The sequence below is a fragment of the Paroedura picta genome, chromosome 1 (genome assembly GCF_049243985.1).
Source record: "Paroedura picta isolate Pp20150507F chromosome 1, Ppicta_v3.0, whole genome shotgun sequence".
Lineage (NCBI taxonomy): Eukaryota > Metazoa > Chordata > Lepidosauria > Squamata > Gekkonidae > Paroedura > Paroedura picta.
The window spans coordinates 18,489,499-18,507,030 of NC_135369.1; the positions used below are offsets into that span (position 1 = coordinate 18,489,499).

Genomic DNA, 17,532 nt, shown 5'->3' on the forward strand with positions numbered 1-17,532 from the left:
AATAAATAAATAAATAAATAAATAAATAGAAAGAAAGAAAGAAAGAAAGAAAGAAAGAAAGAAAGAAAGAAAGAAAGAAAGAAAGAAAGAAAGACATTAATCTCTAAGCCTGTCGAAGAGCCTCTTGTGGCGCAGAGTGGTAAGGCAGCAGACATGCAGTCTGTAAGCTCTGCCCATGAGGCTGGAAGTTCAATCCCATCAGCCGGCTCAAGGTTGACTCAGCCTTCCATCCTTCCGAGGTCGGTAAAATGAGTACCCAGCTTGCTGGGGGATAAATGGTAATGACTGGGGAAGGCACTGGCAAACCACCCCGTATTGAGTCCGCCAAGAAAACGCTGGAGGGTGTCGCCCCAAGGGTCAGACATGACCCGGTGCTTGCACAAGGGATACCTTTACCTTTACCTTTAAGCCTGTTGTATGGATTGAAGAAGCTAGGCAAACCTGGCTGTGAGGAAGTACGCATTGCAAAAGTGTACTGGTATTTTGTGGAAATCTTCTGCAATCTCACATAAGGCCTGCGTGCTCCTTGATGGGCACGCTGCACTTCAAGATGACCGGGCGGGGCAGGGCTATTTCCGCAGAGGCACCTGGGCTGCACAGCTTCCTCCCGAGAGGAATTCATCATTTCCTCTGACAGCTCTTAGGCAATCTTAAGGAGAGCAAGGGTGGGGTAGGAGGCAGTTACGTTTGTCTGCTGTCACCGTCTCTTTGCTTTTCGCACTTCACAACACAGAATTCTCTTTGTTTTGTGCAAAGTTCACAGAGGTCTCCTCGGATGTCGGGCCAACAGAGCAGGAAGCAGCAGAGGCCTGAGATGGAGTCGATGGCTGGTTGGCTTCTGGTGGTTATGTGCATGATCTTGGCACGTTCTCTTTACAACCAAGTTAGATTTTTGTAATGTATTGTTCAATATGCTGCAGCCAGGTCACCATCAGGGGCTGGATATGGGGGGAATGTTCGTCTCACTCCAGTGCTGAAACTGCCCAATTGTTTCCCGGCCCAATTCAAAGTGCGGGTTCTAACCTTTCAAGCCCTAAATGGCTTCCCGCCAGGTCCCTGAAAGACTGCCTTTGCCCGTGTTGTCTATTCTATTCTATTCTATTCTATTCTATTCTATTCTATTCTATTCTATTCTATTCTATTCTATTCTATTCTATTCTATTCTATTCTATTCTATTCTATTCTATTCTATTCTATTCTATTCTATTCTATTCTATTCTATTCTATTCCGGTTCATCAGGCTGCTTCTAACTCAGGGAATGAATCAATTGGAATTGTTAGCCAAACAAACAGCCCTGATCACGGAGACAATCATTAATTTGTATACGAAGATAGACCAAATAAATATAAAATTAGAATCTTTAAAAACAACAGTGAACTCCTTCGCTGATAGGCTTTCAAACAATCCCCTAAACAACAAAAATGGAGAAACCTTGAACACTGGATACTAAAGCAACAGTGAGCAATAAATCATCAGCTTCCCTAAATGAAGGAATTTGGTCAAAGACCACAAATAATGATTTAAGGGAAAGCTCTCCTGCGAGCTCCAACCAAAACACTCGCTGCCTACAGCAGAGAAAGGTGGCTGTGATGATAGGAAAAGCTAAAATTAACCTGAGAAGATGGAATGACCGAAGGTCTGTAGAAATTGTATTATATTCTATATTCTATTACATACCGCTCCTCTTGGAATACCATCTCAGGGCAGTTTACACAATTTAATACACAATAAATTAAAAAAATGAATCACAATACACACATGCTAAAATTATAAAATTTATGAACTGCAATTAGTCACTATTGCAGCCTTTCCTGAACAGTGATCCATTACACCAGCCCACCAGATGTTAGACTAAGGAGGAATAAAGGGCAGTGGGGGGGCGGGAGGGCAGCCTGAGATTTCATTTGATTGATGTTGTTAATTGGCTGGCCTCAACCATAGGCCTGTTGGGGAGCTCAGTTTTGTAGCCCTGTGGAACTCAGAGAACTCCGACAGGGCCCTGATTTCTCCTGGGAGCTTGTTCCACCAGGCAGGTGGCACTGGTTGAGGCCTTTTCGGCCGTGGCTCTGGTTAGGCCACCCAAATTTCGTTGGGGCCAGGGATTCTCAGCTGATTAGCATTGCTCGATCAAACATCCACCCCCCCCCCCTTTACAATCTTCCTCACAAGCTCTGCTCTCTGTACCAGAGAGCCAGCTTGGCATAGTGGTTAGGAGCACCGACTTCTAATCTGGCAAGCCAGGTTTGATTCCCTGCTCCCCCTCCACATGCAGCCAGCTGGGTGACCTTGGGCTCGCCACAGCACTGATAAAGCTGTTCTGACCAAGCAGTAATATCAGGGCTCTCTCAGCCTCACCTAACCCACAGGGCACCTGTTGGGAAGAGGAAAAGAAAGGCCATTGTAAGCTGCTTTGAAACACCTGGAAGAGAAATGTGGCATATAAGAACCGACTCTTCTTCATCCTCCTCCTCCAGAGGCTTTTGAGTTCCTTGCCTGTGGAATGCCCTGCTCTTCGAAGCTCTCCTGGCACCCACCTTATTGTGTTTGAGGTGCCTGGCCAAGATTTTGTGGTTTAGCCCTGGTTTCAATTCATGGCTTGATGCTTTACCATAATTTTAATAGTGTGTTTCTATCTTGAAAAACTGGTATTCCTCTTAATAAGCTGCTTAATTATCTATGTTTTTATACTCCAGGGTTTTTTTTTAATGTTGGGTTTTTAATTAAGAAATTTTTGGTGTTTTATTTTGTGAGTTGCCTCAGGTGGGGGCATGAGCATTCTGTAAATAAATCAAGATGAAGCTTGGCTTCACCACATCAGACCATTGTTCTTCTGGCTCAGTGTTGTCTCCTCTGATTTGGCAGCCGCTCTCTGCGGTCTTAGGCAGAGAAAGGTCTTTCCCAGCACTGGCTGCATAAGGATCTGTTTGGTGGAAATGCCGATGCCTACAAGCAGGGACCTTGGACAGGCAAAACAGTTGATTTGTCACTTAGCCATGCCCCTACTTCAGAAAGTAAGGAAGACCCCCCCCCCCGGTGGCTCAGGCTAGCATAATCTCATCAGATCCCTCGTGTCAACAAGTTGGCTGCTGAGCATGTGCAGAGTAGCATTTCTATTTCTAGATGAGTGCTGCTGGCAAGGGCTCATGGGAATTGTATCCCATGGACATCTGGAGGACCAGTTTGGCCATGGCATGGGGGGCTGCCCTGAGTCAGCTGCAGCTTGACCACGTTTCACGCAGAAGGAAGACACAGCTTCAAAAAGATGGGGTGTTTTTATATGTTTATTGAGCACTTCACATGCATGTTGCTGTAACTCCCACCCTGCTACATGCAACTGGGGCAGAAGCCACACAAACACTCATAGCGCAGGGGATTGGGAACCAGCCCCTCCCCATATTTAGGCTCTCAGCTTGGCATTCTTCTTCATATGGGGAAAGAGGCTACATGGACCTGGAGGCCGATCGGCAAAGGGGAGAGGAAGGCTCCTCTTTTGGCTGCTTTTGACAGTTCTGCCTCCACCCCCACCCATCGCAGCCTTGGCTATCCCGGCCGCAGGTCAAATCCAGGCCCCTGGGCATCAGAGAAGCAGGGAGCCCCAGAACTGTCACAGGGGAAATACGTCGAAGCAACACTACACTGGGTCGAAACTACACTGTTTCGAAGCGAAGCAAGGAGAATTCTGGGTGGCAAGAATCGTTCTTTAGGCGATGGAGAGGGCTCTTTTCCTAGTAGAAAGCAGCATTCGAGGAAGAAATACGACAAGGAGGGAGGGGGCTGAAGTGGGGAAGTTCCCCCAGCAGAGGGTGTAGCAGCACTTTATGAAAGGTCTCTTCTTGCAGGAAGGAGAGGCGATCCTCAATAAATAAAAAAAGTTCCAGTGTATTGTGTCCATGGACAAACAGGGCAGGGGGAAGAGTTCCAGCATCAGTGGCCCATCCAGCTCGGGAGGGTCTTACCTTTCCTCTGCCCTGCAGCCCGCAGCAGTGCCAGATCATGTTGATACAGCCGAGTGGGGACCTGGTCAGACCTCGATGCTGGGGTCCGAGCCCAGGCCCTGCTTCTGGAGCAGCTCCTCTTGTTTCATCTTGGGTTTCTCTGTCCGGGTGTGCCAAACGAGTACCTGCAAACAACCAGCAGGAAGAGAGCTGAGAGACACTGTTCATGTGGCCTCCCTGCCCCCCAACAGCTGCTTCAGGCCTCTGCCTTATAACACATTTTTTACCATTAGTCCATCAAGGGCAATATTGTTTACACAGGCCGGCAGCTGCTGTCCTGCTGCCTGGTTCTTTTAACTGAGGATGCCAGGGATAGAACCAGGGGTCTTCTGCACGCAAAGCCGAGTCTCAGCCTCTGAGCCCATGGGCCACTCCCTGAAATGTGCAGTTGTCTTACACTGAATCAGACCACTGGTCCTCCTCAGTGTTGTCTGCTCTGACTGGCAGGGTCTCTGGCAAAGTTTTTCACCTAATGCAGAAGCCTTTTGAGATGCCAGGGATTGAAACTGGGATCTTCTGCATACAAAGCAGATGCTGAGCCACAGCCCCTTCCAGAGACCCCAAGGACCTTTAAGGTCCCACAATTGAAAAAATCCAATGGCCTAGAATTCTCAGCTAGAACTATTCAGCTATTATCCTACTGAAACTTCACCCGCTAAACAGCATCCACGTCAATCCCACCCCAAAGCGGCTATAAGCTGCAGCCACAGTGGAGGGTGTGCAAAGATACGCTGCTTAAATGCTGGGAAAGGAAGAGAAGCCACCCAGGGAGAAAACAGCCTCCTATAAGTCAGACGCTGGAACCAGCCTCTGTTGCTTCTTCCTCAGTATTAGGCTCGGCTGCTGCAAATATGTTCTGCTAATCCAGGCTTTCACAACCAGGGTTTCATTTATTATATTTATATACCGCCCTTCACTGAGACTCAGGGCAGTTTACACTGAACATACAAAACAATACAGGGAACTTAGTTTCCCATAACATGTGGTCCTGGAAGGGTTCCAGAAAGGGTGGGAGTTAATACATTTAAAAAAATATTTTAAAAATCTGTTAAACATTTATCGGGTGCAATGACCAGATATGGTCATGTCCACCAGCCCCACCCACCCCAAAATGGCCAATGATGGGCCTGCAAGGGGGGGAAGGGGAGGGGCCCCAGGTGGGCGTGTCCACAGCAATGCTTCCCAACCATATTCTGCACCATCACCCCACTTCTGGGGTTCCTCGAAGCCTGAAGAATGTTTCAGGGGGTTCTCAAGGGTAAAAAGGTTGAGAAAGGCAGTGCTAAGGGGCCTTCCCCTGAGGCTAAAGGCTCTTAACAGAAAGCCCCACAGCCTATGGTTCCTCAATGGCTCATATGCAGCAAGGCTGCCAAGGTAACTGCCTGGAACGTCCTCCTGGTTGAGGACATGAAAAGCAATCCCCCACGCTGTTGGCATTCATTACCCATACAGCGATAAAGCAACCCTGCAAGGCTTCTCTGTTCCTTCCCCGCCACCGCCCCTGCGCAGCTGCCGTCCTCCTTCACCTTGGTGCAGTTGTCCGCTTTGGGCTCCAGCTCCTCGATAGACGTCAGCGACTGCAGCAGGCTGCTCTCCAGGTAGCCGCGCTCGGCCAGCAGGTCAAAGCGAGCCTCCCGATTGGCCAGCAACAGCTGGAGGGCCACGGCAAAGCCGGCCATGTCCATGGGGAAGGGGCGGTTGGGCTTCCAGGCGGTGTAGAATCCCACGACTTTGCCACCCTCGACGAGGGGGCGCTCGAAGCGGAGGCCGCCCACCAGGCCGACGGGCCACACAGAGACGCGCTTGGTGGAGCGGATCTAGGTGGAAAAGAGACGGGTGAGAGCCCGGGAGGGCACACGGCGGAATACGCTGCGCAAGAGTTGCCAGCTCTCAGATTGTGGCTGGAGACCTTGTGAGATTACAACTGATTTCCAGAACAGAGATCAGTTCGCCCGGAGAAAATGGCTGCTTTAATTATATCCCATTGGGGCTCCTTCACTCCCCGGACTCCGCCCTACTCAGGCTCCGCCCCCTGATATCTCCGGGTATTTCCCAACCCGGAGCTGGCCACCCTATGCTGTGCACCTGGCTTTCAAGTTGGCATCTCTCCATCGTGCTACTCTTGTGGCTACAAGGAGCCCCACCCCTGCCTTCAAACATCGCAATAATCCCAAGGGAACACACAAGTATTATTATTCATTATGCAAATAGTCGTTTCCCCATCTGTTTGTTCCTGGTGAGAACTTTGGAGCCTGCTACTTAAGTGGCCTATATTTGCTGGAATTCATGTCCATGGCAGAATACGGTCTCTAGAGATCCACTGATTCCTTTCTCCTGATTCCTTAAGGTTGGTTTAAAGAAAGGTTTAGCTCCCGGGCCACAGAGAAAACAGGAGCAAGTATGCAGAACAGAAGCTAAATAAAGATGTGGTAGTAGGACAAGCTCTGGCTCCTGCATAGTGTCCTGCATAGTGTTGGACTAGATGACCCATGAGGTCCCTTCCAACTCTATTATTCTAGTGTTCTATTATTCTATGATTCTGCATAGCTCTCAGTTGCTTACTTGACAAGATAGTGTTAACATTTAGCATTTAGCCTGGGCCTTTCAAGGGGTCAAAGCTCTTGGTATACATCAATAGTGCAATATTTCATCGGTATTTTAAGCACTTAGCTGGGTTCAGGTACATTGCTATGCATAGTTCCCAGTGCGAGTTTTGACCTAGCACTGCAAAACATGCAGGCCAGAGGAACAGACAAAACTGCCTTATGCTCAATAATGGGAAGGTATTTAATGGAAATTTTAATGGGGTTGAGATTGATGTGACCCTCCTTGAGCCTACTGGGAGAGGCGGGAAATAAATCTAATAATAATAATAATAATAATAATAATAATAATAATAATAACAACAACAACAACAACAACAACAACAACAACCATCAACCTGTCACGCTCAGCCTTTTCCACTTGGACAGGCAGCTGCTCCCCAGGCCTTGGGTATCACCCACTACCTGACCCCTTTAATTGGATATATCCAGGACTGACCAAGAGACCTTCTACATGTAAACCAGAGGCTCTGCCACTAAGCCACAGTCCCTCCTATGCAAAACTGTCTAGGACGTCCTGCTAAGATTCTGCTCTGTGCCCTCCCCCCAAGTTTTTCCCCCCCTCCCCATACTGACTTCATCGAAGAGTCGAAGGCTGTAAGTGTTGTCGTCGTCGGCGAAGTACACCACCCCTTCGTCGCTGAGCTCACGGTTCTCCCGCAGCCACTGCAGGGCCAGGTTGCGCTGCTCCACCCCCCGCGGCTTCAGCCAGTTTGGGTCGGTTTCCTTGCGCTTGTGCTCCTTGGGCGTCTCCGTGTGGAGGTGCGTGAAGTGCAGGTTGCTCTGGGCCAGCAGCTCAGAGACGAGCTGGGTCTTCACCGGTGAGTCCTCCACCACGATCCAGTGGAGGTTCTTCACGTGCATCAGGGTCTGGGAGAGGCGGACCAACTCGGCCTTCTGCACCAGCCTGCGAGGGAGGGGGAGCGGAATGAGGAATTGAAAGGAAGTAGCCTTCTGTTCTCAGAGAGCATGTTGCTGGCTGCCGTTAGGACAGAAGGCTTTGTTCCAGATTAAGTAAAGCTCAAAAGACTGGCTTGCTTCTTATATAAGCATTTCGTTACACCAGTCTGTCTCAACTTTTTTACCATTGAGAAACCCCTGAAATATTCTTCAGGCCTTGAGAAACCCCAGAAGTGCCATGATCATGCAGAATATGGAAGGGAAGGATAGCTGACATGCCCACCCGGAGCTCCCCCCTTCCCACCCCCCGCAGGCTTATCAATGGCCATTTTGGGAGGGGTGTTTGGGGCAACATGACCACATATGGTCACCTCCCAGTAAGTGGTTAGCAAATTTTTAAAAATAGATTCACTCCCACTCATTTGAGAAAACCTTCCAGGGCTGTCAAGAAACCCCAGGGTTTCATGAAACCCTGGTTGAGAAAGCCTGAGTTACGCAGTTAAATAAATAAAGTTTCTAGCTCCCAGTCTGAGGAAGACATAGTAAGAATAACCTCTGAGGAAGATGAACTATGGAACAAAATACACAACCATATGGTGGAAACAATAATGATCCATCTTGACAACCTCCACTAACAGCCGGGCTGCCTAGGGGAGGGGTGTGACAACCAGCCACGCCAATAGATGGACTGGCGTGGGAGTATATCTTCCAAGGGGAGGACCCATCTGATCTTCTATCAGCACTGGCCTCAACCACAGACCTGGTGGAAGAGCTCCGTTTTTCAGGCTGTGCGGAAATCTAAGAGCTCTCCGAGGGCCCACAGCTCCTTGAGTCTTTTGATTCTCTGAAGTCTCAAGCAGAGATCATTCTTTCCCAGCTTGGCTAACTGTGATCGGTTTAGCAGCAGAAAGAACCTGGGACCTTCAATGTCCATGGCAGGTGCTTTGTCACTGAACAAACCTTCTGCCCCCCCACAAGTTTCAGAATTCATACGAAGCTGCTTTTACACAAAACAGACCTCTGAGCTCAGTTTCATCTACTTTGCTTGTTATCAGCTCTTCATTCAGACCCAGCGTGGTCTAGTGGTGAAGGGCAGCGGGTTCTAATTTGGTAAACCAGGCTGGATTCTCCACTCCTCCACCTGCAGCTACCTGCGTGGCTTTGGGCCAGTCAAATATTTCTTAGAGCTGTTTTCACACAGTAGTTCTCCTAGAGCTCGCTCAGCCCCACACTACTTCACAGGGTGTCTGTTGCGGGGAGGAGGAAGGGAAAAGTGTTGATAAGCTATTTTGGGACTCCGTGTAGTGAAAAGCAGGGTATTAAAAACCCCCAGCTCTTCTCTACTACTTCGGAAGGAAAAGGAGATCTCTAACAGTTTCCTGAGTTCCTTTCAATTGGTGATGCCACATGCTGAACTTGGACCTTCCGCATGCAAAGCAGATGCACTGGCACCGAGACACACCCTGTCACACAGATCCTGGTAATGCCACCTTCTAGAGCAGCAGCACCATGACAAGGATCTGGCTGCTTACCTAGCATAGGTGGGGGTGATGACATAGATGACAGGCAGTGCAGGTGTTGCCGGCTCTGGTACTTTTTCTCGTCCCTGCAGCCTCTTCAGCTCATTCTGCAACTGGGAGAGCTTCTTCTCCTTGGCGTGAATGAGGTCACTGGCTGACTTGAGATGGTGGGTGCAGTCACAGGGTTGCCCTGAGATCAGAAGAAAGAACCTCAGAAGACGGCTGGGTTTTTTTTTTTTACATATAACACCATATCGAACAATCTAAAAAACAGAGAGCTAGGTCCATTACATTCTGTAATGTTTCCTGTATAGTTTTCAGTTTTATGTAAACCGTCCTGAGCTTTCGGGGAGGGTGGTATATAAATGAGAAGAATGAATGAATGAATGAATGAATGAATGAATGAATGAATGAATGAATGAATGAATGAATGAAATTAGATTTTGGACCCAAGGAAGAGGAAGGGAGGAACATGAAATTGGGGTCCCTGTGGGTGGGCAGGTAGTTGTGAGTTCCTGCATTGGACTAGATGACCCTGGAGATCCCTTCCAACTCTTATGATTCTATGAGCAAATGCAATTCAATATAATGGATAGTATTAGTTGGGGAATGAAGCCCACAGTTGCAATTCTGCAGAGGTTTAAAAAAACGATTACCAAAATCCATGGAGAATACGTGCCCCTGCCGCCAAACAATGACTGATTTACATTGATTTCAGCAAGGTGCTTTCAAGGCAAGTGAGAAGTTGAGGTGGTTTGCCATGACCTTCCTCTGCAGAGGCTTCCTTGATGGTCTCCCATCCAAGTACCAACCCTGCTTAGCTTCCCAGGTATATATGACAAGACCAGGCTATACCATGCCATGGAGAACACATTGGTTTAAATAGCTAAATGGCACCTCTATGGCCAGAGGCAGTTCACCTCCAAGTACCAGATACAGGGAGACCAACAAGAGGGATATCTATCGCCATCATGATACACAAGCATCTAGTTATCCCGTGCAGGAAACAGAATACTGATCTGGATTTATCATGGCCAGTTCCAACAAGGAACTTTCATGTTCCCAGCATTCCAGCGCTACCCACTTCCCTTCCTTTGTTTGCCACTCACCCAGCTGGAGCAGTGCGTACATCAGGCCAATGAGGGAAACCAGGAAGTAGACGACAAAAACGTTCTTCAGTTTCACCTTCATGGCAGAGCCTGTAGGGATGGAGAGAGGGGGACACGCAGCTGGTCACAGCTGGACTTCCACCAAAGGCAGCTGCAACATGAAGCTTCGATGACAGCAATGTCCTGAAGGGTGAAAGCTGCTCTCTTGTCCTCTTGCTAGAGGCACCAGGGGCCTCATCAGCCCACAGTCAGTTAACTCTGTCCAAGGGATCTATTTCACACAAAGGCAAGCTGCAGGGCTTTGTACTAGCAGGGCTTTGAAGCTAAGCATGCACCAAATGTACCATTCTTTACATTGTATTTGGTAACCATCTGCGTACCATCTGGCAACACAAGAGACTGGGGTGGGGCATAGTCCAGTGTGTTGGTTTGCTAGGCATTTACTTGCTGTGCTGCAGTGCTCTTCACAGTATCACTAGGTCCTCCTGCTCCCCGTCGATAACACAAAATCTCTATGCAGCTTCTAAGGCCAAAGGATAACACCCTGCTCCCTGCCTGCGTAGCAGGGAAGAGCTCTCTGCCCCTCAAAGGATGGACCCAGATCCATCCTAAGAACTACATTTCCCCATGAGTTGGCAAGGAAGGACCTATGGGCCTGCCAATGCATTTCCTTTGATGACACACAGCAAGTTCCTACAGGCTTGCACACTTATGCTATCTCATGCAGACAACACAGGAAATAAATCAAGGCTACAGTCGTGTGTAAGCTCTGTTAAATAAAATGAGATTTGTTTCCAAGTAGCCATAAGTATGAATCAGTGTGTGTGAAGGGATCCCATGTTATGAACTGGGCCCAAAATTTGTGCTGGACCCCAAATGTGCAAAGGATAAAGGCTACCTCTGCCCACTGTATTGCCCCTGCTTCATTCATGGATACATACACATTTTCAGCAGTTAATTGCTAGGATAAGGATACATCTACACCGTATGACTCTGTTATCCCTCCCACCATCCCCTTCCCTCTGTACCACCCTGCCCGGCATTCCCACCCGTCCCTGACTTAGTTTGATCCAGGGCTTCACATAACCCTTAATATCTATTCGTAGCTTGAAACCCTGCTGATACTCTTTCTGCAACATGTGCAGAAAAGTTCTCCCAACAATTAGAAGGCCAGGCTAGCTAGCTCGGGAAGCAGGGACTGCAGCCAGGCAGCGCCTGTGAATTTAAGCCATTTAAGCTGCAACCCTGTGCGACACGCTTCTCTGGAACCAAGTGTCGCTGAGCACGCTACGGTTATTTCTGACCATGCACAGGATCGTGCTCCTAAACTGCGCGATGGCTGTCCTTCCTCCATTTGCAAGATCCTACACGACCCTCGGCAATGCAGCATCTCGGAATCCCGTCCCCTGTCATGCAATTGCAGCAAGGACGGCGGCGGGGAGACGGTGTGACACCGTTGCCATGGCGACGGAGCCGAGGCTCAAGCTCACCGCACTCCTGCTGCCGGTGCCCGGGGGGGATCCTCAGCTTCTTCTCAGAGCCCCTCCATCGCAGCCGGCGCCCCCACGCTCTGTCCCCTGCCCTAGCCCTGCCATCACACCACTTCCGTTCCCACCACTTTTGTGGTCCCCCAGCGGCCCGGCCCGTCACCGTTTTGGGTCCCCCGAAGCAGCGACTTCCTGTCTGACCTGTTTTTCCGTTCCGCGTTTTTATTTCGACATATCAGGCCTTTTGACCTTTACGGCTACTAATTATTATAATAAATAATAACTATTTTTTGACCGGGCAAGAAGCAAAGGCACGATTATTAAAAAGCCAAGCACACTGTGGCAATACCAGGGGCAGGTCGTGTTTCTTGTAGGTGCCCCCTGCTAAAGCAGTGCCCCTTTTGGGGGAGACTGCTCTAATGTGCTTTGGCTTTCCCCCCAGCAGCAACTGCATAACGGAAGCATTTTTGCACCATTTATTCTAGGTGGTTTCTTTTCTTTCTTTCTGGTCAGCTGGCTGCTTCAGGTGTCAGCACAGGAGCAAGCCGAGCCGTTTCAGTGGTCCAAAAGTATTTCAAACCAGTTAAAAACTGTGCCAAAGGATAAATGGACACAAATCTGACATCAATCACAAGATTGAGAAACCTGCAGGAGACACTTTCAACCTCCCAGCTTTTCCATCAATGGGGGGAAGCTCAAGTTAGCTGTTTTATTGCAAAGGGACTTAAGAACAGGCTACAGGGGGAGATTGCTGAGTTACACTCAGGACAATGGAACCCCCAGGGTTTAGCAAATTTATTTTCTCCCTGCACACATGGCAAAGGCATTCAGATCTTACACCTATTGTCAACTCCTGTATGTTGAAATATTATTTGCCTACATTCAAAAAGGATGTGGAAAGGATGAACCAAATCCTATGATGAAAGGCTGAGATGTTTGGGAATGTTCAGCCTGGAGGAGGTTGAGAAAGGACATGATGGCTCTTTCAATTTTTTAAAAGTGGTCATTGGAGGAGGCCAGGCAACTGTCTCTGTTGGCAGCAGAGGATAGGAACCCAAGTAACAACTTTAAGCTACATGTAAAATGGTTCTGTCAGGAAACAAATTTTCACCGTCAGAGTAGTTCAGCAGCGGAATAGGCTGCCTAAGGAGGTGTGGAGTTCCCCCTCACTGGCAGTCTTGGAGGAGTGGCTGGACAGATATTTATGGATACTTTAGGATGATCCTGCATGGAGTAGGGGGATGGACTAGGCAGCCTGTATGGTCCTTTCTAACTCTATGATTCTAAACAGCAAGACAGAACTTTCAAAGAGACTAATGAATGCTGAGTCAGAAATTCTCACAATGGCCACTTCTACTCATTTGCTTCCTCACACCATTCCTGCCCACCAGCCCATGTAGCACAACAATATCACACACACGTTTCGCAGCGGTGGCCACCTGCGGCCTCCTGCATGTGGCTTGAACCAAGAAAAGCTGACAAAATCTTTCAGAGGTTTTTTGTTTGTTTTAATTGTCCATCTTTTATCAAAACACCCAGTCAGTAAAAGCACTACTTGCAGATGAAATCACAGTCAAGAGGGGTGGGGGGGTGGGGAAACAATTGTGTGGGTGTGTACATTAAAGACGACAGTTTTGAGAATTTTAAAAGCCTTGCTCTGGGTCTTTGCCTGCAAACATACAACAAGAGAGAACTGGCCAGAACCAGGAATGTTAAGTCCACGGACGCACGAAAAAAGGACGACCAACGAAATCCATACGGCCTGGCCTGAGGGCGGCAGAGCTGACAGCCCGAAGCAGGGGACGAGAGGCGCTGCAGCGATGGAGAGAAGATCCCTGCTGGTTCCCTCTCAAGGATGGCCCCTCGTCTCTCTTTCCAGTGGGGAGGGGCCCGTTTTGTTAGCAGCTTGCATACACCCACTTCTTCCCCCCTCTTTCTTCGGTTTTGGCGTGGGGGGGTGGGGGAGAAAGAATTATGATTTCCCTTCCTCCCACAACTCCCCCAATCCTCAGCGCAGTTTTGTAGCCAACCTGCCTCATTCGTTCCTTTTGCATGATCCATCTCTTGTCTCTCTCCCAATATAAATAGAAGTGACAGTGATTCACTGACACGCAGAAATACCTGCCCCCTCCCCCCAAAGTGTATTCTTCTTCCCCTACACCATAAAGCAGGGGTAGTCAAACTGCCGCCCTCCAGATGTCCATGGACCACAATTCCCAGAAGCTCCTGCCAGCAAATGCTGGCAGGGGCTTCTGAGAATTGTAGTCCATGGACATCTGGAGGGCCGCAGTTTGACTACCCCTGCCATAAAGAATTTGGGAAGAAGTGGTGTGTGTGTGTGAGAGAGAGAGATAAATAAGATCCTTTAGGGACTTAGGAGCCAGAGAGGAGGATGACCCGGGTCATGATCAAACTGTCTTTCGGGTTGTGATGCAGGGCTGCAGAGGAGGCATATATGGGACATAATCAAAGGAGGAATCCCTATACATTCACCTGTTGGCAAGGAAAGGCGTTTAAAGGCAGCCCTCGCCTAGGTAAATAATTTTTTTTAATCGATCCACATACTGGCCTGGAACTCCAGCCAGAATTGGGGGGCAGGGGAGGGGGAGGAAAAGGAAACGAAGTAGATAGGAAAAAAAAAAGTTTGAATAAACTATCCCCACCCCCACCCCTGGAAAGGCTGAGCCACTCAAAAGGTTGGTCCCGCTATTGCATGTCCAGGAAAGGGGAACAGAAACCGGCTCTTTCCTTTACCAATATATCCCCAAAAAGAGGCAGGAGGAAAACAAGACCAGCCTAACTTCGACCCGGAGATTCCTCATTCTACAGCAAATATTGCTAAAAATTAACCTATGGGAGCCACCCAAAAATCCGAGTCTGAGCTAGGGCTGAAGGGGGCAAGGGGGAGGGGACAACTGGATCACCCCCTCCTCAAACATGTCTGCCTGCTATGCGGCATTGGACCCGAGACGTCATAGGGGGGAAACTACCAGCTGAGCTGACCGCATCTTCCCTCAGTGGAAAGGACTGGCCTAAAGTCCCCCAACCCTGCTGATGCCTCCCCCCCCCCACCCCGGGTCCAACCACCCCCCCTGCCTCGTAGCATTATCGCAAAGCAATGCTCCAGTCTGCCCCGATGTTGACTGCAGGCTTGCGAAGGGTTAAGACGGATGTTTCAGCCTCATGCGAGAAGTCCAGGCGGGTCTCGGCTACCCCTGGGGATAGGGGAAGAAAAGAGAATTAGAACCGACAGAATGATGCTCCCCCAGAGGAGTCTCAAAGCTGCTTCCAATCCCCTTCCTTGCTTGGTCAGAACAGCCCAAGGTCAGCCGGCTGGCTGCACGTGGGGGAGCGCAGAATCAAACCTGGCTCACCAGATTAGAAGTCCATGCTCCTAACCACTACACCAAGCTGGCTCTCCAGTCCAACCCTCACATTTGATCTTCAAGTTGGACATCTCCAGACTTGTCTTGCTCAGATCTGATCTGAAGACAGCCATTTCTAGCCTCCCTGTCCCCAAAAGCCCTCTGCGATGTCATATCTGGAGTGTCCAACCCACAGTCTTTTAGAAAATTCACTGAAGATGGAGGTGGTGCCCAATCAATTACCTTCGTCAAAGAGAGCTGACGGGTGCAAAAAGCATCCACTCTCCATGGATGCTTCCTGCCAAAGCACTGAAGCGTCTACTGACACGAAAGCGGCTTCCATTTGGCTTGAGAACTGTGGTTTATCACCTGCAGATTATCACCTGCAGATTATTAGCTTGTTGCACGATGACCAGGCTGCTTGTACAACCGCATGCCAAATAGCTACATGTTAATCATTGCCCCTCTGACTTGCTTCCTCCAAAATCATGTATGTCATTTTAAGATGTAATCTCCGAGGTGATTCCTAGGACTCGGAAGACCTGAAATGTGTATGGTGATGTCGGCACAGTGCCACCCTTTGAACCAGATTAACCTCCTCTTACCTGTACCTTACGGGTCAGTGGTGTATACTATTGGGGGTAGAAAGTCCCAGGGTTTTCAAGGCAAGAGACGTTCATGGAATCATAGAGTTGGAAGGGACTTCCTGGGTCATCTAGTCCAACCCCCTGCACTATGCAGGACACTCACTACCCTATCGCTCCTCCACTGTAACCTGCCACCCCCTTGAACCTTCACAGAATCAGCCTCTCCCTCAGATGGCTATCCAGCCTCTGTTTAAAAATCTCCAAAGACTGGCAACCCACCACCTCCTGAGGAAGCCTGTTCCACTGAGAAACCGTTCTAACTGTCAGGAACTTCTTCCTGATGTTTAGATGGAATTTCTTTAGATGGAATCACTTACCAGTTTGTTTGAGGAACACGGCTGCTGGTTTCCCAGCTCCCAGGATCACCACCTTCTCGATCCAGGCGGAAGTTTCATAGCTGCCCTTAGGGTCTGCAGAGCTGGAAAGGAAGGGGAGATAGGAAAGGTGCTGAAGTTAGCAGTGATGCTGGAATAGGAGTGATGGAGTGCTGAATGTACAGGCCCACAAAGCTGCCTTATACAGAGTCAGACCATTGGTTCTTCTAGCTCACTATTGTCCCAGAGGTAGGCAGCAGTGCTCAAGCAGGGAAAATCCCATTCCCAACACCTGCAGCCAGCTGCCTGTGGACAGAGGAAGAGCCCTGCTGGATCAGACCCATAGTCCCATCTGGTTCCAGCTCCATGGGGCCTGTTAGACAGAGCTGTTTGGCCAGGCCTATGGTTGGGAGCTGGAAAGGCCATCAGGAAAGGCCGGCCTCACTTAGTGCTCCTGAATGTGGAGGTTCCCCTCACCCATCATACTTAAGAGCCACTCATATAGACTTTTCCTCCACTAATCTGTCTGGTTCACTTGTAAAGCTGCTTAATTCCTGTCACTACATCCTCTGGCAGCGAATTCCACATTTTAATCACTCGCTGCGTAAAGTGGTATCTCGTTTTGTCCGCTCTGCACCTACTGCCCATCAGCTTCGTTGGATGCCCTCAAGGTCTAGTATTTGGGGAGAGGGATAAAAACTCTCTCTATCCCATGCATAATTTTATCAACCTCTATTGTGTTCCCCCCGTAGATGTCTCTTTTCTAAACTAATAGAGAAGATGCTCCAACCACCATGCTGGAAAATGAATCGAGATTCTCTGTATACAAACCATGCAGCACACAGCTTGATATCCAGCCATCCGAGTTTGAAGTATTACAGGCCAGAGACAGGTTTACCACCTCAATGTGAGCTAGCCATGCCTGATTTTTTTTGGGGGGGGAGAAGTACCTGGCTGTCAAGGTGTTGCCAGAGAAACTGAAGCGACGATGCAGGTACTGCCCCTTCGTCTCAAAATTATACGTGTGCCCATCGTCAACAAAGATGTCCCCTTTTGCTGTGCCCTGCGGTGGAAAATTGAGAGGAAAAAATTGGAAAACTCCGTTCACTGAACCGAAGAGTGCAGCTCTCCAAACTCAGCAGATGCCCCACTTACCTGGGGGCCCAAGGCCACATAGAGGGTGTAAGGGTCGTTCTGCATGCAATCCGAAGACCGCCGTACCCGCTCCTTCCGGGCCACGATGCTGCCACCACGTTGGTACACAGGGATCTACAGGAGGAGACGAGAGTCAGTACTCAGATGGTGCGACCGGAATGACAGCGGAAGCAATCCAGGAGCGGGAAGGCCCTGTCCTCCTCCACCCTCCCATGCACCCGAAGCTGCCTTCCATTGCAGCAGAGCCTTTGACCACCATGATCAGCTCTGCCAATCAGACCGGCAGCATGTCATGAACCCTTCAACCATTCTTGCCACATGTCATGCCTTCAACCATTCTTGCCGCATGGCAAGGCCAGTCATCATAAAGCTGTAAATCTCCCCTTTGGCTCCAACCCTCCTCTGCATTCCCAGCAGGGTGTCGTTATCTCCCCTC

The 17,532-nt window shown here is 49.2% G+C and overlaps 3 protein-coding genes across 5 annotated transcripts in view; all 3 read right to left on the bottom strand.

Annotated features, from left to right (window-relative positions):
* The window catches only part of EML3 (EMAP like 3), a 65,981-nt gene extending 64,903 nt beyond the window's left edge, over positions 1–1,078 (bottom strand). The window contains exon 1 of one of the 2 annotated variants that reach the window (XM_077324382.1): positions 442–1,078. In XM_077324382.1, the coding sequence (XP_077180497.1) occupies positions 442–625 (184 nt within the window). In that variant the 5' untranslated portion in view covers positions 626–1,078. Of the gene's footprint in view, positions 1–402 lie in introns of both variants that reach the window. The other variant, XM_077324377.1, reaches the window with a different exon arrangement.
* A 2,186-nt stretch (positions 1,079–3,264) lies between these two features.
* B3GAT3 (beta-1,3-glucuronyltransferase 3) lies at positions 3,265–11,769 on the bottom strand. Its single transcript, XM_077324414.1, has 6 exons — positions 11,619–11,769; positions 10,129–10,218; positions 9,032–9,209; positions 7,176–7,506; positions 5,523–5,813; positions 3,265–4,121 (listed from the first exon to the last, which is right to left on the bottom strand). The coding sequence occupies exons 2-6, from the start codon at positions 10,208–10,210 to the stop codon at positions 4,023–4,025; spliced, it is 981 nt and encodes a 326-aa protein (XP_077180529.1). The 5' UTR covers positions 10,211–10,218; positions 11,619–11,769; the 3' UTR covers positions 3,265–4,022.
* A 1,332-nt stretch (positions 11,770–13,101) lies between these two features.
* The window catches only part of GANAB (glucosidase II alpha subunit), a 53,208-nt gene continuing 48,777 nt past the window's right edge, over positions 13,102–17,532 (bottom strand). For both annotated transcript variants that reach the window (XM_077324432.1, XM_077324424.1), the window contains 4 exons: positions 17,097–17,210; positions 16,892–17,004; positions 15,945–16,045; positions 13,102–14,830 (listed from right to left, as the gene is read on the bottom strand). In XM_077324432.1, the coding sequence (XP_077180547.1) occupies positions 14,721–14,830; positions 15,945–16,045; positions 16,892–17,004; positions 17,097–17,210 (438 nt within the window). In that variant the 3' untranslated portion in view covers positions 13,102–14,720. The remainder of the gene's footprint in view (positions 14,831–15,944; positions 16,046–16,891; positions 17,005–17,096; positions 17,211–17,532) is intronic.